This window comes from Alosa pseudoharengus, unplaced genomic scaffold, assembly GCF_046254945.1.
Source record: "Alosa pseudoharengus isolate Yale_2024_CS ecotype anadromous, Long Island Sound unplaced genomic scaffold, YU_APseudo_1.1 YU_APseudo_1.1_scf_5, whole genome shotgun sequence".
In the NCBI taxonomy this organism is placed as follows: Eukaryota; Metazoa; Chordata; class Actinopteri; order Clupeiformes; family Clupeidae; genus Alosa; species Alosa pseudoharengus.
Genome location: NW_027468837.1, coordinates 13,472,630 through 13,493,505, shown reverse-complemented (window position 1 = coordinate 13,493,505; position 20,876 = coordinate 13,472,630). Strand labels below are relative to the sequence as shown.

Below are 20,876 nucleotides of genomic sequence, written 5' to 3'. Positions count from 1 at the left end.
GGTAGATGAAAGAAAATCTTGAAATAAATAGTTTAAAGATTTTGAGGAATTGAGTCCTACCTCCCACCGTGGATGCTAAAGTATGCTGCTCTGATTAGCTGTCCTGCTGGCTGTGTTCAGGTGTACGTGGAGCTGGATGTCAGGTATCACCCTGTGCAGGGGGCAGCCGGAGGATGGGAGAGTGCAGACTTCCTGTCTGTGGAGGACGCAGATGAGTGAGTCATACCTACATAGCTACAGCATCAACAAATCAGCAGTTAAACCAACAACAAACCAACAGCCAAACCCGCAACAAACCAACAGTTAAACCAGTAGCTAAACCAGCAGCTAGACCAGTTGCTAAACCAGCTGCTAAACCAGCAACTAAACCAGCAGCTAAATCAGCAGCTAAACCAGCGGCCAGACGTCTTGCTTTAGAGGACAGTCCTGATTTTCAATGCCCTGTCCTGCGTCCTGTGCAACATCAAGCATGACGCATATTTGTCCTCCTTTTTGAGCTTCTAAACACCGAGTTGGAAGCCTGGGCTTTTAGCTCAGTGGTTAGAGCGTTCGTCTCCCATGGCGGTGTGTGTGTCAAGGTGCGAGGCCCGTGAGCGGCGAACGAACCAACCTTGTGACACTAACAAATGATTGACTAAGAGCGGTGTCAGATAAATATCTGAGCAGATATCATTGGTTAAAAACATAAACAAGGCTCTATGTGCTGCTAGTAGGGGGGATTATCAACAAAAAAGGGCCTAATCGTTACACGGTGGATAGAAGCACCAAAATTGGTACAGACACTCTTTATGATGTATCTGAGAAGGGGTAAATTTCTGGTTCATTTAGGTCATTTTTTAAGGGAAAATCCAAGATGGCCACCTAAAACGACCCAAGGATAATAAAACATTACATAGTTGGGCATCGTGGTTTATTCCGCTACTTTATTATTTTACATTTAATATATATATAGATGGTTAACAAATAATATGTGCAAGATAACCCATGAAAATAATCTTACATGCCTTTTATACAGCTTTAAAGGGGGGAAAACAGGCTTAAAATGGTCAGAATGACATGACTCCCCAAATGAATCCTCATCTGAGAAGTTAAATATTTATGTATGCATAACATAAATATTTTTAAAAACTTTTGGAAGAATCTCTTAATAATTTTCAAAAGACAGTTTATTGCTAAAATGTCCACATGATCAGAGATCAAGCCCTAAATAGGGGCACAACTCATTGACCAAATGTTATGCCAGTGTTAGCGTTAGCATTAGCCAATGTAGAACCACTAGCTGGGTTCCAATTATCAAGCTAAATCTAGGCAAACAAAGGCATCCCTATGTTAATTGTGTCCTCATGATCGCCTGGGGTGCGTATTTGTGAATCTGTGGGGCTTCCTGGGGGGTATTGTACCGTTATTTCGGGAATAACATTAGAAGCTACGAAATTTTGATTTGTACTACAGTAACGGTAGCCAGCTAGTATTTAGCTGTGCAGTATGTAGCCTACATTGAGTAAACCTCCCTCATGATACCTTGACGTGCTAGTGAGAGAACTAGCAGCCTGGGCTTTTAGCTCAATTACTAGCACGCTCGCCTCCCGATCCGAGATGCTAGAGAGCAAATATACATTCAGCCAGCTCAAAAAGAGCAAAAATATATGCTCTGTCTTCCAGAGAAGTATACACTACAATTCCAGCTGTTACTTGTCCAGGGGCGTAGCCAGGATTATTTTATAGGGGGGGCCAGCTGGGTCCAGACTTTTTATTGGGGTGGCACTTGGGAATCAAAACTACTATTTGAAAACTACTCAAAAAGTTTTGAAGATTAGGATAGCCTATTTTAATAATGTCAATAAATTGTGCAAAGCCAACACTGATACACAGGTCAGTTTGTTGGCCACTCCAACATATTTTCCATAAATAGGTCAATGCCAATAAAAAATATTATGATAATGCACCTTACTTAATCAGTTTTATTCAAATGATGTTAACTCAAAGAACAATAATAAATACTACAAATATTGTATGTATATATTTGATCTCATACTGATGGCCAAACTATATTTCTTTCTGATATCCACTCCAAGTACTTGGCTGTAAGTAACATGGCTCTGAATTAAGAAATTAACCCTTAGAACCCTAGACTGACCTTAGAAACATTTATCCTGGTCAATGTAAGTGCCATACACACATGCTATTGTTTTTAACAGTCTAGGCTACCCAGATATGCCACTATTTCATGTATTAATATTTACATTGATTTCATTTTGATATAATAATAAAAATACAAAAAGTGTATTATAAAAATTCTTATATTTTGACATGTATCTCACCACTGCAAGCTGGCACATGTGTGCATAGGGCAGACTGTTCTGAATCTGGCAATATCATTGCCATGGTGGAGGGATTCTCTGGGGCTGAGCAAATGTGAAAAATATGTGGTGTGTGCCTTATGGAAATAAATGCCTTTTTTTTTTATTTAGCCCTATGGCTACTCTATTTTTGACCATTCTCACTACCTTTAGTTATAAGCAGTTATCCTGGTCATTGTAAGTGCCATTGACACAGTAATGAAAAATGCCCTTTCTGCGCTCCATATCTGTGACACGAACTGATCTGACCTGACTGAACCCGAGTTTGAATGTTCTGTGTGTACACTTGATTTGACATGATGATTGTAAAACAACTTTTTACTGCATTGCCATGAACAAAGTGAAGGCGAAAAGGTGTTTCTTTGTCGAATTAATTGGGATGCAATGTGAGTCTCGAATTGGATGCCATGGAGGAATTTGCTAGGATCTCAAAACCGGATTATGAACATGCTTTGCCATAGAAACACATGATAGCGTTGGATTATGAACATGCTTTGCCACCACAACACACAAAAACGTGGGGTAAGTCGAGCTATATGAAGGTATTATTTTGATGTCTGTTTTATAACCCAGACGGATGCACTTGGTATCAAATGATAGCTCTGTGTCTCCTCTTTCACCTGACATGCGTGCCATATCTATCCGATCACTGGTTCGTGAGTAGGGCCTAATTCAAATGAGAGTAGGCTAATGGGTGTGCAGCGTTGGTTTTTGTACATGATTTTATTTTGCCGTCACGTTGTCTGTTTTTATAGCCCAGAAGGAACGATACTATATACTATATACTTGGTACCAATAGATAGCCATGTGTCTCCTCTTTCTTCTGATATGCTTGCCATATCTATGCGATCACGGGTTCGCGAGTAATTCAAACTAGAGTAATGGGTGCGCATGTGAACTGTAAATATGAATCAATTTTATTTAATTACATGATATTTATTTTTATTTTCATACTTGATCGCACAGACACGTGTTAAGTCTCGATGAACAGTTCCGGAGCAATGTAACAAAGAATTCAGGCAAAGCAGCCTGCCTCTGCCTGCTATGGCAAGAACCACACACAGTCAGCAAATTATGTATTTATAAAGTAGCCTAGGCTAGGCCCTATTAGCCTACCTGGAATCATCTGGAGATATGTGCCTAATATGCTTGCATTTCACCCGAATTTTATCGAAATATTCTTGTAACAGCGTTCCCACGGGCATCCGATTATTTTTGATCAGCCCCACACATCAATGTCAGAGCCTATAGGCTACCTAACAAGGACAGCCCAACGCAGCTCACTTGGCTATGATTCGTGACACATTCTAACATCTTATTAGCATTAATGTTCCAACTCATCAACTCACCTGTTACTGAGGTTAAGTAGTAGGCTAGCCTAGTCTACTGTCAAGTGTTTTTAACAGATGACTTGAATTGTCCCGCTGCTGCTGCTGCTGCACTAGGCCTACTCACGATGTGATCAGGCTACACTTCCTGACTGGGCCAATGGTCGTAGATAGAGTGCAGTAATTGGTTCAGTCCCTGCTTTGCAAAGTGTTGTCGAAAACGGCAGCAATTCTTTTTTTTTTTACTTTTCACTGAACGGAGCAAGCTTTGACCAGTGGTGGCCGTGGCCCCCCCTGGCCACCACGTAGCTCCGCCCCTGTACTTGTCAACCAAAGGCCATCTTAGTGCCAAAAGTTAACCAAACCGAACTTAGCATGGGCAATAACAGTCCTGGTGTCCACCACATGGCTAGTAATGGCTGCCGATAACAATATTTCATCAACCCTGTTGCTGTCAACCCTGTTACTGTCAATCCTAAAATCTAATAATTCATGTGTTCAACTCCAGAATTATTTATGTAACACATAATTATTTGTATAATATTCATGATTTTTTTTTTGGTAACAGGGTTGACATAGCACACATACCTCCATTGACTATTTGTTAAAGTAAATAAATAAATAAATAAGATAGCCTGAGATGGCACCGCATGTTTTTCTGAGAGGTAAGAATCTACTTCATCAAAATAGGTGCTTCAAGATTTTAAAAACAGTACTTTGAAAATTAGATATTTTGAATGCAAAATGGCACGTTTTCGTGGAATGACCCACGAATATTGTAAAACAATTGACAGAGAACCTAAATTCCGGCTAGGTCCCAGTTATGGCATTTGACCAACCACTATATACATTTACAAAAATGGTTCAGTGGAGTGATCCAGAGATCCAGACTGTTATGGAGAGAGGTTTGTGATGCTTGGTGGGTTATACATAGAGATGGCTCTATGGAACACAATCTTTTAGATGGAAGTAGTTGAACAACTGCACTATATGTGATAATGGGGTGGGTACCTCTGGAACAGCAGACTCCTTCTAAAGGGTGGGCTGCATGGAAACCATTTCCAGAAGTAAAGGATGCCTTCATTGCTATGACAGCAAATCCTTTTCAACTGCTTAGCCAGGAATCAAACATGTTTGCATTGCTGGAGAAGTACACTTGTGTTATTTACGATAAGAAAACGGATCTTGAAAAAGTCAATGATCTCAGGAAGGACTTGTTTTCTCAAATATGTCTCTCAATGAAAAATATTCCTCCCACACAGGCTGCACTGATACAGCATTCAAATAGAGCAGTGTACCAAGCTAGCATTTGGTCCAAAGGTCTGCAGGCTACCCAGTCAGTGCCTTCTCCTGAAAAATATGGATGGACCAAATTAGATGATTTTTGGACACCTTTATGGACACTTTTACCAGAGGCAGCCAAAGTATGTAGAGAACCTCTTAAATGTGGCAGCAAAGGTGAGCCTCTCTGCTCTCGAAAGTGCCGATGCCAGGATGCTGGGTTGCCTTGCACAGTATTATGCCAATGTGCTAGAGCATGTGAATAGATGCAAATATGCAGTATGTAGACTAGGACTAATGTAATCTAGTGTGGTGCTTTACTGTGTCTTAAGAAGTTGCAGGGGACATGTGTGCTTAATTGTATGTTTTTTATGAGGTCTGCCTGAGGTACTTGAGTGTCTGTGTTTATAGTATCCTTGAGATAATTGGTAGATATAGCCATAGTGTAGCCATATTGTCTGCTTAAAACAGAGACATATCTATGACACATACCTAATTGTATGCTTTTAGGAGGTTGTTTAGGTGGCCTTTGAAATAGCTGCCAATTGTGTGGATAGGCAGTGCAGCCTTTTTTCAATTTCTTTAAAAATTCACTTCCCGTTTGAGATTTCTTGGAGTAATCTTCCAGGATAACGTAGTCCCAAGGGACATATATCAATGTTTCAAGCTTTTAGGAGATTGTTTAGGTGGCCTCTGAATCAGCTGTCAATTATATGGGTGGCCTGTTTGAGATATGTTTGGTCACCCCTTCTATGTCTTAGGGTCACCCAAGGAATATATAAGCTTTTAAGAGGTTGTTTAGGTGGTGATAGAATTAGCTGCCAAATTTGTGGCGGGGAGCGCAACATTTTTCAATTTCTTTAAAAACTCACTTCCTGTTTGAGATTTTTTTGGGCACCCCTTCTAGGATGTCTTAGGATCACCCAAGGAACATGTATAGCAAATGTGAAGCTTTTAAGAGGTTGTTTAGGTGGTCTTTGAATTAGCTGCCAATTTCGTGTCGGGGAGCGCAGCATTTTCAATTTCTTTAAAAACTCACTTCCTGTTTGAGATATTTTTGGGCATCCCTTCTAGGATGTCTTAGGATCACCCAATGAACAAACATACCAAATGTCAAGCTTTTAAGAGGTTGTTTAGGTGGTGTTTGAATCAGCTAACAATTTTGTGGCGGGGAGCATGCCATTTTTCAATTTCTTTAAAAACTCACTTCCTGTTTGAGATATTTTTGGGCACCCCTTCTAGGATGTCTTAGGATCATCCAAGGAACATGTATACCAAATTTCAAGCTTTTAGGAGGTTGTGAAGGTGGCTTTTGAATCAGCTGTCATTTGTATGGGCGGCCATTTTGAATATCTTCAAAATCTCACTTCCTGTTTGAGATATTTTTGGGCACCCCTTCTAGGATATCTTAGGATCACCCAAGGAACATATCTACCAAATGTCATGCTTCTATCCACCGCGTAACGATTTTTCACATAATCTCCCCTACTATGTTACGTTATATGTATTCCGGCTTCATTGACAGAAAATTTAGCCTACTGGTTAGCTCTTCGGACTTGTAACCAGAGAGTTGCCGGTTCGAACCCCGACCAGTAGGAACGGCTGAAGTGCCCTTGAGCAAAACACCTAACCCCTCACTGCTCCCCGAGTGCCCCTGTAGCAGGTAGCTCACTGCGTCGGGATTAGTGTGTGCTTCACCTCTCTGTGTGTTCACTGTGTGCTGAGTGTGTTTCACTAATTGAGGATTGGGATAAATGCTGAATGCTGAAGAGACTGAATTTCCCTCATGGGATCAAAAGTAGCCTACTTTATATACACACACACACCACAATGTATTGAATAAATACAAATACTGTGAACAAACACTTTTTGACTTTTCATATTCATATTTCAATATGTTTTCCTATTTAGCTACACAAACATCATCTTTAAACTTTAAACGGAACCGCATGTTTCCTTTGCGTGCTATAAAGGCATGGCTTTACAGTGGCAACCGGGTGATAAGCGCGATAACGGCCTTCAAGGTTTGTCCAGTTATATGGAATTAATGGACTCCGCTGCGCATCGGGGAGTTCTTTGCCCCTCGCCCTCGTCCATTAATTCTGTATAACAGGACACATTGGCGACCGTTATTCCTTATGTAGCATAGTAATATTATCCACCATGTGAACGCTCCAAAAATGACAATTTTTATGTACAGTCTGTATAGTGCTTTACGTTGTCAGATTGATCATAGTTCTAGGGCATACATGGGCAACATGCGGGCCACATCCGGCCCGTGGGCTTTCCCTGACCGGCCCGCGTAAGGTCCGTGAAAGAACAATAGTCAAGAGCCTAGCATAGAGATAATGCATGCAAATCAATATCGTTGTTTTTATTTTGAAAGCGACTGCTATTTGTACGCCCATACATTTGTGCGTGGATGCGGCGACGTAAACACCCTCACTGATGTGCTGGTGAATAGAAAAATGCTTCTGCGTCGACACAATGCAGTTGCCTTTACGTCGGCGTAAACCTTTCAAAGTTTTGTGTCTCTTATGTCTGCGTCGCTCACCACCGCAAAGGTTGTTAGAACGAACTCCTACTGCTGCTCGTTGGCGATACGAAGTGTTCATTTCAAAACGTTACTGGCAGATAGACAGTTTACAATCGGATAACCCCGTAATTGTAACCAAAATATGTCTGAGTTTATTTGCTTATGTTAGCGAACTAGTATGATGCTACTACCCACAGGTTGCTTGAAGCAGCCGGCTCAACACACAGAGCGAGTTCACCAATCACAGTTATGTGCATAAAGTTAAAGCAAAAACATAGCCTACATTTTTAAAATAGTTTTCTTTGTGCATGTTGATTAACTAATGACAGCCTACTCTTGTCTGCTCCACATTTTCGTAGTCTAATTCTGCATAGAGTTAATTTAATGATGGTAATGATTTAATGATGAAATATTGCTGAGTGTTGATGAAATGGTGGCACGGCCTATCGGTTGTACTGACTCCTTCACATTTTCATGACCTAGCCTAATTATATAGATATTGTAGTACTTTTTTATATCAGTCTTTGAAAACTGAAAAAAATGTCAATGTCAAAAAATCATTTTGAGGAATGAGGATTAAATACTGGACATAGATTAAATAGGCCTATTGCTGTTTTTCCTTTGTCTCCCTCACATTTTCATCTGTTCTTACGACTAGTAAACAAAACCATATGATTTACTTAATGTTATACAAGAACAGAATAGAATTGAACAGAATTGAGTTCAGACTTGAGTTCGGTATTTTGAGTCCGGCCCTCCTCAACAGTCCCAGTTTGTCATGTGGTAAAGTTTTGCTGTGTGAAGTGTTTAATTAAAAGGTCTTTGGGGACTCGATTTGACTTGATCGGTTTAATCAAAAGGTCTGGCAGTCATCCAAAAGACTGGCTTGTTGCATGATTGTTACACTGTCAGAATCAGCACTGGTTTAGGATCAGCATGAGTGGTGAAATTGTTTTTAAAAGAAATTGTTTTGAAGTAGGAAACTTAGCCTGCTGAGGTATGTAAATATAAGTGTTAATTTTAGTTATATTTAAATCACAGTGAAATACCTGTGCAAAGCTATTTTGCTAGATGAAAACGAGGACTCTATGATACTACTTAGGCTACTTAAGACTACTTACAAAATGAGTGTTCCCTCTGAACAACGCTAAGATGCTAGAAATTCACAATATTCTAGACATTGTCACAATAGTATTTCATGTGTATGCAAATTATTTGTTTGTTTCCTTTTTTGTCATGAAGAATAAGCTATTTAACCATTTCCCTTCCTCTGCTAGTTAAAGCTATTTGCATTAACTGTTTGCCTTTCATTTGAAGATCTTGATCTTCACAAGTTTTTTTTATGTTCATCCTATCAGTGCTGCATTGGTCATCAGAAACACAGGCTTTGATGATCCCAGGTGAGACATATTTCTACGTTAAACCACTACACCTAACTGAAATGGGAATGTTATTCCATGTTATGTTATGAAAATGGTTCAACCAGAGGGAATGAACTCTGTTTCACCTGTCTGTCCATTTAGCTGCGACACAGGCATGTCTATTATTGTCTAAGTCTTTGTCTTTTAATTCTTGTAACCTTAATGGTTTATGTGGCCTTGGTTACTATTGAGTTAGCCTGGGAATACCCATATGAACCTTTGGCAAATTTAAGATGGTCTGCATGCTGACCAGGCTACTATTTGAGTAGGCCAGTGTTTTTCAACCTTTTTTGTGCCACGGCACACTTTTGACACTTAAAATGTCCCACGGCACACTAACATCCTGTGTGAAGAAAAAATAAACATACCATAGCCTAAAATTTCAAATAATACACAGATATGGCCTTATTATGGCTTCTATGCAAGACCTGCTCAATAAAACAAGCGCCCTCTGTTTCATTTGTAGGTGACTTTATCTAATTTAATTGTTGTTATGAACTGAATATGTGATGATTCTGTGAATACTGGATATGGGGCCCCCGTTGTACATTGCCTGCATACCACAAATAGTGCAATCATACAATCAATGAGAGCATGTGGTTATAAATTCTTTGATGCAACAGTTGCTTTTCTGGACCAGTAAGTGACATTTGGGTAATTTTCTGCGGCACACCTGATGATCTCTCACGGCACACTAGTGTGCCCCGGCACAGTGGTTGAAAAACACTGGAGTAGGCTACTATACTATTTTTTTTACCCAGCACTGTATTCATACCAGTTCACATTACAGTTATGTTTTGTTATAGTGAATGAAGTTGTTGTTGTTGTCATCGCCGTCGACGACGATGATGATGATGATGATGATGATAGGGAGAAATAAATGGATAGGTCACATTTCAGGATACAATGATAATTTGCATAGCCATATGGACTATCTAAAAAAACATTTAGACAGCGAATAATATATTTTTCATAATAGAATTTTTGGAGAAAGCATGACACAAAGGTTTTTGACCTGATTTAATCTCTTTAATCAGCTCAAAGCAGCCACCGCGACAACCACAAAAACTGGACCAGGAGGCCCGAATCCTTGGACGGAGTTTGATCAAAACAGGTGAGGAAGATGAGGATGATGATGATGACTACTATGATGATGATTATGACATGGCTGACATGGAGTCTGCCAACATCACCTTCACCCCCATCCTCAGGTGAGTCACACTGGCACCATACCCCTCCTTCAGGGAGAAGCCTCCCCACTGTTTTATACAACTTACAGTACCTCTCAGTTACACAATTTCCATTCTTTAACAAAAAAACTCGGAGTATTAAGAGATTCGAGTTAAGCTTAGCCATATTTCACTGAAGCCATGATGCATAAGTAGTTTGATGATTGTTGAATCATCAGGAATTAATAACTACTGACAAACATGGGGCCATTGGCAATATTTTGTCTACTGTAATTCTCGTTGTTGTATGAGCAGTATACAATGTATTCAAAACAATTCACAACTATTCCACAGTGGAAGATGACCCTGTGGTCCTGCACCTTTAATAGCTGAGCAGCATTATGTTTATGATATAATGCCAATATTAGTTAATGTCTTACTGGACTGTGTGTGTATGTGTGTTTGTGTTTCTTGTCACAGTCGCTGCCGGCCTTTGTCAAAACATGAGCTTGCAGCCACGCCCAAACTACAGACCTTTCAGGTGAGATAAGGAGTCTTCCTGGCGAGTGACAGGCTGTCATGAAAGAAGAAATATCAAAAAATAGAAGCTTATGTGGTGGTCACTCACACTAAGGCACCTCTCCCCCCAGCACCGGAGCTGCCTCTTAACAAATAAAGAATAAATCTCAAAACAAGTCACCATGAAATCATTACTGAAACCCCCTTGAGAACATTAGAACTCAATTACTTACCTTGGGACAGATTAAACAAAATTGTATTATTGTACTGGTATGTATAAAATAGCAATATAATTCATAAGTAGCCCTTGGCACATAAAGTTAACATCTTAACATCAAGTAGTCATTGACATATATATTAGCCAAGCGCCACCTCTGGCCACAGACAGTAGACTACGTAATGAGGAGGGAATGAGACTGACATGACTGATGTCTGGCCTTTCCTCACTCAGGTAAATGTGAACGTGATTGAGGCTCAGAACCTGGTCGGGGTGAACATCAATCCTGCCGTCTACGTGACAGTAGGTGATGAGAAGAAACACACGGCCACGCAGAAATCCACCAACTTCCCCTTCTACAATGAGGTAAGTCTCGTCTCCAAAGTCCAGAGCTTTAAAAGAAGAATCCCGGCGATTTTTCACATAGATCTCTGTTTCACGAGGTCACCGAGTGCTGCCGGTACAAAATCAAATGAAAACAATTGGTTCTACCTAGCTCAAATTCCACACAATCTTCCCATGTTTGATGACCCCTCTCCTTTCTTTTCATCTGCAGAACTTCATGTTTGAGTTTCAAGAGACTCAAGCGGTGTTGTTTGATAAAGTCATTGAGATATCAGTGAGTAGACACAAAACATAAGACACAGACGTAGACAAACCAGACATAGACATACATTTATAATCTAAACCGTCTATAACGTTCCTCTATGACTCACACAATGTTTTAGGATATTTCTGTATGATTGATTGCTCTTTGTTTTCATTGTTGAAGGTTGTTCACAAAAGGACACTGGCATTTCTGATGACCCGCATTGGTACCTTCAAGATTGACATCAGCACTGTCTACAGTCAGCCAGGTGAAGAGGTTACACAAAGATTAAATTTTTGCATTGTATTGTATACAGTTTAACAGTTACAGTTTTCAAGATAGCTGGGTATCAACATACAGTCAGTTATTGTATACATATTGTATTGTGTAATAATTTCATTATTGGTATTTCCTAATGGATAATACAGTGTGCTCGGTAGGGGTCTCCACGGAATTGTGACACGCAGAGAGATAGGTACCAGCTTTTGGTCTTACATATGTGTCTTGCAGATCACCGATTCTTCCAGAAGTGGGCCCCTCTGACTGACCCCAAAGACACGCGCACTGGGGTAAAAGGTTATGTGAAGTGCACTGTGAGTGTACTGATGAAGGGTGACCCCATGAGCCTGGCCAGTCTTCCTCCCGCCAGCAGCCAGAATGACGACATTGAAAAGTGAGTGAGTGTGTGAGGCACTGTGAGGAATGTACTCATGCATGTGGTAAGCTGTTTTAACATTTAATCAGTAGGGCTGACTAGTAGTGATTTGATTACGACTAGTGGAAATTACATTAGATTGAAATTCAAATGTTCATTAAAGGTAACTGTAAAATATTTTTAATATGTTATAATACATATTTCCACATGCAGAAATTACATAGTTGACTAGTTACATAGATGACAATTAAAAGTGGACTAGTTGTAATGAATGCACAGATACCCACAATGTATATTTCCAATAGTGAAAATTCAATTACTGATATCAAGAATTAATATAGTGACCAGTGAGAAATGAATTGTAGAATATCTCCTATTAGAATTGCTACTATGTGAAGAGAGGGAGGAATCACTAGTGCTCAGTCCTTTCTCGCGAAGCACCAGATTGGTAATCAGAAGTGCGGTGGAATTTACTTATTAGAATTGCTGCTAGTCAAAATGTGTCAAAATTGGATATGTTGACATGTAATTGTAACTAGTCAAAAATCAATTGTTGATATCTAAAATTGTGGTATCCGCTACTGATTAAACATTTAAATAGCTTGCCATAATAACACACACATCCATACATACATTTACATGGTCACAAAAATTCCAAAACACAAATACAGACAGTGTAATTTCCTGGCCGAACAGCAACATATGGCCGCTGTTAATTAATCATCATTACAGTGAAGGCTGACACATGGCCACCTAGAGTTTCCCTTGTTGCTGATTAAACTCTGCATAATGCTAGCAAGCTGTTTTTGTGTGTTGTTTGCTTAGCTCTAATAGCATCAATCTCTTAAAAATTCCTCACTGAATGAACAGATTAACTCAGATTCGGTAGGTGTATAAGTACTTTATACTTTAACCTTGTCCCCACCCATGTTAGTGGTTTTGGAGCTCATCTAGTTTAACATGGGCCTGACATTAAATCCCCTTGAACCCAAATTACAACCTCCCTGGTAGCCATTTTACATTCAGTCCATTCCTCTGGGAGTAGAATCTTTACTGTGTCACTATGACAATAATTGTGACATTTATGAATCCTCCATGTTATTGCTGTGTCTGTAGGAATCTTCTCCTTCCCAAGAGGATGCCAGTGGAGCGGCCATGGGCCAAATTCCTGCTGAAGATCTACAGAGCCGAGGGCCTGCCCAGCATGACAGCAGGCTTCATGGGCGGCTTCTCCAAGATGATGGGAGAGAAGAAGGTCTTCATAGACCCTTATGTGCAGGTCACGTTTGCTGGCCAACAGGTGCCTATATCCTGGAGCTTTTACCATCACACAATTTTTATGTGGGAGTGTGTTTACCATACGTGCCCACTCACACATGCTACACACACACACACACACACACACATGCACACTTTCAGAATATACGTCTATTTGTTTAGAGGGTTGTGGCCAATGTGTTTGAACCGTTTTCCCTCCCCCTCTTTCTCTCTCCATCTCTGTAACTCTCCTTAAGAGTCATGACCTAAAGGCAAACATACAGTAGACAGAGAGAGATTGAAAACAATACTGCAATGTCTGCCTGCCCTCCTTATCTCAGTATCTCAGGGACACAACCCAGTATTCCACTCTGTAGTGAGGGCTTTTATCTGAATTCTTCCTCTTCCATAGCACACCATTCCCAACACTATTAGATATAAGTAATTACCGCATTACATGGTCATGGTTTCTAGACCACTTTCTGTACCTAGTCATATTAAAAAAAAATCTAATTTATTTTCTTTTCAAGTTTTATCTGCACAGTGCTTTTTACTGCATTGATGGAGCCACGGAAACACAAAGGACCCTGTGGCTAAGTTCAAAAGAATTTTCCTCCCTGTGAAAGGATTATAGGTTGCGTAACACTAAGCTTGGAATAGGCTTGAAATCACTCTTCCTCAGTCTCCATATTCAGGCCATACATTAAATTTGTCAGGATGCTGGATCTGATGTATCTGGAAAGAGTCAGATATCATCAGAGTGTGTGTGTGTGTGTGTGTGTGTGTGTGTGTGTGTGTGTGTGTGTGTGTGTGTGTGTGTGTGTGTGTGTGTGTGTGTGTGTGTGTGTGTGTGTGTGTGTGTGTGTGTGTGTGTGTGTGTGTGTGTGTGTGTGTGTGTGTGTGTGTGTGTGTGTGTGTGTGTGTGTGTGTGTGTGTGTAGCATGTGTGTGTTTCCGTGTGTGTGTTTCCGTGTGTGTGTTCTTTCAGTACACTACAGGTATTATTAAATTGTATGGTTATAGATCTAAACACAACACAAACATACATAATTGAAAATCAAAGCTCTCTTAGAGTAAACAGCAAAGGGCAGGGTAGCAAATACATAGAAAAACAAGGCTAGTCGACAATGCATGAGAAGTCTCAAGGAGGTGAGAGCAATCAAAAAAGGACAAGAGAGAGATAGTGAGAGAGATATTTGGAGGCAGAGGCAGAAAGAAACAGAGGATTCAGACACCAGCCATATCTGTCAGAACCTAGTGCAAAATTTCTCATTATCAGAGTAATCCCTGGCAGGCAGATGCCGTCCACCCCGAGAGGCTTTGGCTGGCGAGTGATCGCGTGAAAAGTGAGAGGTTTGAAAGGCTGTTATGGGTTCACTGGATAGGGAGCAGGTGGAACATAGAGGAAGGAGGCAGGCACTTACTGGGCCACAGAGCCTTGCTGGGCCATTAGGAACCCATATCCAGGGAGTCAAGTGGTGAAAAATGGATGGCAGTTTCGTAGCGTTCACTTGGAACTGCAATTACTTAGCTGCTAATGAAGACAGAGGATTGTCCTTTGAGCTACTTTGCCCAATGAACAATTAGAGCTCTCATCACGGCTCTTCGTAATCTACTCTGGGCAGAACAACAGTAAACAACAACAAACTCATGTTGAATGTACTGGGCGAGAGTGAAGTGGTTGTTACAGCCTAGATGCCGTGCCATGGACTAGTTGTCATTGGCTCCTGTCTGTGCCAATCAGGGCGAGACTTCAGTGGAAGGCAACACCAACGCCCCAGAGTGGAATGAACAGATCTCCTTCATCGAGCAGTTCCCTCCTCTCGCCCGACGCCTCAAGGTCCAGATTTTGGACGATGCCAACTTTGGGGACATTGCTGTGGCCACACACTTCCTGGACCTGCAACAGATCTCCAACCACAACAGGAATGGTACACAGAGAGGCCAAGGAATCGCTCATGTCTTGAGGGAAAGAGTCTTAGATTTTGCTGCTTATCTACTTTAACACACCTGTAGTTCTGTTATTCATTTGATAAGAATAATTTCTGATGAATTAGATTTTTAAAATTCAGTATTGATGTGAAACTGAAACTAGTGTTTCTGTGAAGGCACTGCACTACACAGTGTCTCATTACAGATTGTTTATGTTGAGTCTTATTATGGCCGAATCTTAACTATATATCTCAGCATTTTCTGCAGTCAAGTCAGGTGTTTCTCTGAAGATTCTCTGGAGTGTAATGAATTCAGTCATTTTATGTCTTAATCATAACGTCACCACCACTCAGTCAAACCTCTCCATCATCACCCAGGGTTCAACCCAACATTCGGCCCCTCCTGGATCAACCTGTATGGGTCTCCCCAGAACTCGACCCTCCGGGACATCCACCGGGCCCTGAACGAGGGACTGAGCGAGGGTATCTTCTACCGGGGTCGGCTGCTGCTGTCTTTGGGTGTGGAGGTGTACTCATCTTCCTCTGCCGTGTCGGAGAGCAAGGGACTGGCCTCAGTCAAGAGCGCCCTCGGCAAGTTGTCCCTCAAACGCAAGAGCAAAAAGTCCAAAGAGAAGAAAAAGAAGAAGAAAGACCAGGATGGTGAGTTCGGAGAAGTGTGTGTCTGTGGATTTGTGTGTGTGTATGCATGTTGATAAGCGTTTTTGTGTGTGTGATGGAAATCGTATTTAATGTGCAGGGCCCCTATGTGAGATGGCTTATTTATCTACCCAATTTCTTGCCAACATTGTGTTAGGGCACATCGGTCTCTGTTTATGTCATTAGTCGCGTTTGAGTTAAGGGAACACGCCAACTTTTTGGGGAAATTAGCTTATTTGACGTCTACCCAAGAGATAGATGAGAGGATACACACCCTTCTCTTCTTTGTGCATGCAATAACGCATTCACCGTTAGCCTAGCTTAGCATAATTCACAGGAAGTGGGTTAGACCAGTTAGCCTAAAGCTCCCTTTTAGCCAGAGGGTCGCTATAGGCTAACAGAATAATAAAGAACAGGAAACTCGAGTTCTTGCTTTGACTCAACTCAGCTTGCCAGAATGTTAACACCTTGCCAAAAGAGGGAAGCAGTGAGTAGTCATATTAAGCTTAACCCTCTGCCCATTCCAGTGGAGATGGGCCGCAGTGGACCTGCTGAGGACTTGGATGATGCTGGCTCAGAGGTGCCTGGATCAGTCACTGTTGACGTGGAGGAGATCCACCCTCTACCAGAGGTTAGTGACTACAACTCCCACAATCCTCTGTGAGGCCACTGGACTTTTTGTAGTGTGGAATAAATGTTTTTCGATGTACAAATTCAAGTCCACTTGTACTGATTTATCACGTCCATGTGCAATAATCCTTTTTTGTGGTTCAGAACTTTACAGGAGAAAAAGAGGAGTTCCTGTTGTTTGCATCTCTTTTTGAAGTGACCATGATTGATCCATCTATTGGAACCAAGCTGGTGACTTTTGAAATATCTATAGGTATGATTTAACCTAGGTGTCTACACAAGTGAAAGACCTGATCTTAATTGATTGTATGTTATATTTTGAATATTGAGTTCTGAAAAGACGTTGGGATGTTTGTACACGTGTTTGTTTTTGAGTGCATGACGGACTTCCACACAGGGAACTATGGTAAGGCAGCAGACATTGTCGTTAAATCCAAGAAGAGTGTACACCAAGACGACCTGAGTGAAGACCGACAGGCTCTCTTGGACTCTGAAGATGAGCTAGAGAGAGAGGATCTCTTGGAGGTCAGCCAACGTGACAGATCTGTCACCGCACCCAGACGGCCCCAGAGTACCGAGTATGACAGGTACCTGAGCCAGGTTATTTTTAATAGCATTAGTTAAGCCTTAAGATACCGGGAGATAGTTCTGTACCTGCAAAACATGTCATGCTGATGTGATGTATAGTTTACTCAAAGCACATTCATCATAAATCAAGAGGACAGACAGAGCACATATAAATAATCACAGCATGACATAACAGTCCAGCATGATTTAAGGCAGAAAGTCATGCCATAACCATCTAGCATGATTTAAGGCAGAAAGTCATGAAATAACAGTCCAGCATGATTTAAGGCAGAAAGTCATGACATAACCATCTAGCATGATTTAAAGTAGAAAGTCATGACTTAACTTACTAGCGTGATTTAATGCAGAAAGTCATGAGGCACAAAGAAACTCAGTAGATATACTAGTCCATTCACCCAACACATTATAGCAAACAGTTTTACTGAAACTGGAACAAAGCATCTATTGACTCTGAGATCCATGTCTCTGATATGGTTGTGTAGGAAGTATGTAGTAGGAAGTGTGTGTTTAATTTCTGCTGCAGGTCCTTCAGCTGCATCCCCCTCTTCCATGAGAAGCCCTGCATATACGTGTGGAACTATTTTGAGGACCATAGCTTTCGCTTGCACAACTCCAACTGGCTGTCCAAGATGGCTGACCGACTGGCAAGTACAAACATTCTTGCAACATACACACACATACACAGGTACAAAACATACTGTACACATAGGTACAAAACATACACACGTATACACAAGTGCAAAACATACACACACATACGCAGGTACGGACCCCACATTTTTTGCTTTCATTTACAACCAGCTGACTGGTAATATAATGTATTATATGTACACATACCACTCTTAAGACATAGTTCCATCCTCTCACCTTTTGACACTTATTCCATGAACTGCTGAAATGTGTACTTCACTGGCATCTACTCTCTTACATCAGGCTTAGTAAACCTGAATAGGAACGTCACCTATTACCAACCTCTTATGTGTATGTGTCACTTAATATTAATTTCTATACAAACCAAGACAGCGGATTCCTAAAGAAACGCAAGCACTCACACCATAAGTGTATCTAAACTAGCTAAGTACCAAAAATTACATTTTACCGTGACTCGAGGAGCTGTAAACAGTGTTGTAAGGCTGCGTGTACAAATCCGCTTGGAGCTCCAGTGGAATTTTGATTTACGACGAGAATTCTCGGTCTAACTGTTGATGTGCCGTGAGAAAGGTTGGAAATAGGCACCCACCAGCCCAGCACTAAACTCCGAGCATGGTACAAAATTGGATATTTCAGGCAGTAAAAGCCCCGGTAAGAATCAAACTAGATTTTGTTGAAATCTACAGACCTATGGCTACTGAAAAATGTAAGGTTCATTTATCAAATGTTATTTTGAAGTATTAAAAAACATCGCTGTTTTAGAATTTTCAAACGAAAGGGTTGGTAATTGGTGGTTTTACGATACATTTGTTAACTCAGTCTTGTCTTCACCAGGAATATGGCATTGATGAGGTGGAGAAGCTCCTCCGAAGGCCTCGGAGCAACGCTAAAGAACGGCTAATGGAGGTGTTTCTGGAGTTTGTGGCAAGTTGCAAGTGAGTTTTCACCTGTCTTTGTTGACGATACAGCTACTGTGGTGTCTGAATGAATGAGTCGTTTGTCTGACAGTGGCGCCGTCTGTTTTCTGCTCTACCAGACAGTACGTCTCCAACACTGAGAGGAAGAGGCCGTCACGCCCTAACACCTTAGACAAATGTCGCCAGGAGTTTGTCAAGAAGAACATTGTGAGTGCAAGAAGCTACTGTCTGTCATACACTGTCTGAGCCAACGGCAAACCTTTTATATTTCCTGAGTTGCTGATCCTATCTCAAGTAGGATTTGAATGTGATTTCACACTTGTCATAAACAGTGTAACAGCTACACAGTTACAACAATGATGCATTTATTTCATGTACAGTGCCCGCCATAATTATTGCCACCCTTGGTAAAGTTGACTAAAAACAGGTATCTTTATAGATCTATATAATATAATCTTTTGATGATTTATTGTATTCCCTCAATGAAAATAATGAGGAAAAATCTAACCTTCAAGCTAATTTATTCTGAGGAAAAGGAAAATAAAGAAATAAATATTTGTAACAAAAATGTCATCTACAATTATACTAGCAGATGTGCCAATAATCATGGAGGGTACTGTACTGATTATGTAGTATTGTATACTGACTGTGCACACACCATAGTCAATTTGTGCATCAGTTGTCATCAGACTTCTTTTAAAGCTTCAGTTGAATGTGAGCAACCATACATTTTTAAAATGTTTTTGAAAAATAATTGATATTCATATGATAACATTGTATATGTACATAAATAGCTAGTGTCATATTGTGTGTACACTGTAGATCCTGTTGGCTAAGCAGTCCCTGAGAGCAAGGAGGAGAACCACCAGACGCACAGCCAAAGAGAGGCTGGCAGATGCCAAGAGGATCCTCAACAGAGTTCGCTTTCTGGCTAAAGAGGTACTCTAGTCCCGGCCTATGTGTCTCTCTTGGGCCCTTTGTTAGAGTGGAGGGCAAGTGATTGAAATCTTTGTGGTCTTTGGCTCATTTTCAAGACGTGCCAAATGTGTTTATCCATCTGTCTTTCCTTTTGTGTGGGCATCTGTCTGTGCGTGCATGCGTGTGTGTGTGTGCGTGCGTGTGTGTGTGTGTGTGTGTGTGTGTGTGTGTGTGTGTGTGTGTGTGTGTGTGTGTGTGTGTGTGTGTGTGTGTGATTTTTTTTATGTGTATCATCTTTATGCATGGTTGCTTTGTTTCTCACCCTGTGTGTGTGTGTGTGTGTGTGTGCGTCCGTGTGTGTGTGTGTGTGTGTGTGGGTGTGTAATGCCTATGCGCAGCCTCAGAGCACTCTGCCTGACGTGTTTTTGTGGATGATGAGCGGGGGCAAGCGTGTGGCCTATGCCCGCATCCCCTCCCACTCCATCCTCTTCTCTCTGGTGGAGGAGGAGAAGGGCCGCGACTGTGGCAAACTCACCACCATCTACATGAAGGTTTCTTCCGCCAAAGCACTTCCCTTCAACATCACACTGCTACCCCGAACTGGGGCGATCCTTACAATTAGATTAAACTAGATTAGATTCGGCATCGGTGTCATTGTACAGAGAACAGATACAAAGACAGTGAAATGCGGTATGAAATCCAGTTAGACACAGTGGCGCCTGATGTGCACGTGTCACTATTGTGGTCTAATGATTACATTACACATAGATTCTCGTTGTGTGTTGTGATTTCTGTTCACATCTTTACATTCGCTTATTACATTTTACAAAGAGAATAGATTTCAAACTGTACCAAAATGCTAACCTGACCCTAGCCAGATGAATTTTGTTCTGCTTAGCTCCGCCTAGCTTCACTCACATCCATCTGGGACCTCTTCCATTGAGAGTGATTTCTGCAACCGACTTTATGGTTCAGCCAATCAGGACGCAGGGCGGGAGTTTCATAGATGTGACATAGCGTAGAAGCGACTGTGAGACTGTGAGACTGTTATTAGCGTCACGGGTTGGCTTCGATGTGAGTGGTTGAAGTAGCACGTCAATAGATGACGGACAAGTGCCTTATTCAATCATATGCAAGCATTTTTTGATTAGGCCCAGCCTTCTGAAGCAACACTTCAATGGATCGGTTCCATATGGATGAGTGGAGCTAGGCGGAGCGAAATTCATCTGGCTAGGGTCAGGTTACCAAAATGC

The 20,876-nt window shown here is 41.2% G+C and overlaps 1 protein-coding gene across 1 annotated transcript in view; it reads left to right on the top strand.

Moving 5' to 3' along the window:
* fer1l4 (fer-1 like family member 4) overlaps window positions 1-20,876 on the top strand; it is a 47,887-nt gene that overhangs the window by 3,689 nt on the left and 23,322 nt on the right. Inside the window, exons 5-23 of the mRNA XM_076268681.1 lie at window positions 121-215; window positions 8,864-8,905; window positions 9,964-10,137; window positions 10,576-10,636; window positions 11,066-11,197; window positions 11,388-11,450; window positions 11,604-11,688; window positions 11,931-12,093; window positions 13,192-13,375; window positions 15,076-15,262; window positions 15,641-15,922; window positions 16,447-16,550; window positions 16,694-16,802; window positions 16,947-17,136; window positions 17,661-17,781; window positions 18,623-18,723; window positions 18,825-18,912; window positions 19,528-19,644; window positions 20,022-20,174. Of these exons, the coding sequence (XP_076124796.1) occupies window positions 121-215; window positions 8,864-8,905; window positions 9,964-10,137; window positions 10,576-10,636; window positions 11,066-11,197; window positions 11,388-11,450; window positions 11,604-11,688; window positions 11,931-12,093; window positions 13,192-13,375; window positions 15,076-15,262; window positions 15,641-15,922; window positions 16,447-16,550; window positions 16,694-16,802; window positions 16,947-17,136; window positions 17,661-17,781; window positions 18,623-18,723; window positions 18,825-18,912; window positions 19,528-19,644; window positions 20,022-20,174 (2,451 nt within the window). The remainder of the gene's footprint in view (window positions 1-120; window positions 216-8,863; window positions 8,906-9,963; window positions 10,138-10,575; window positions 10,637-11,065; window positions 11,198-11,387; window positions 11,451-11,603; window positions 11,689-11,930; window positions 12,094-13,191; window positions 13,376-15,075; window positions 15,263-15,640; window positions 15,923-16,446; window positions 16,551-16,693; window positions 16,803-16,946; window positions 17,137-17,660; window positions 17,782-18,622; window positions 18,724-18,824; window positions 18,913-19,527; window positions 19,645-20,021; window positions 20,175-20,876) is intronic.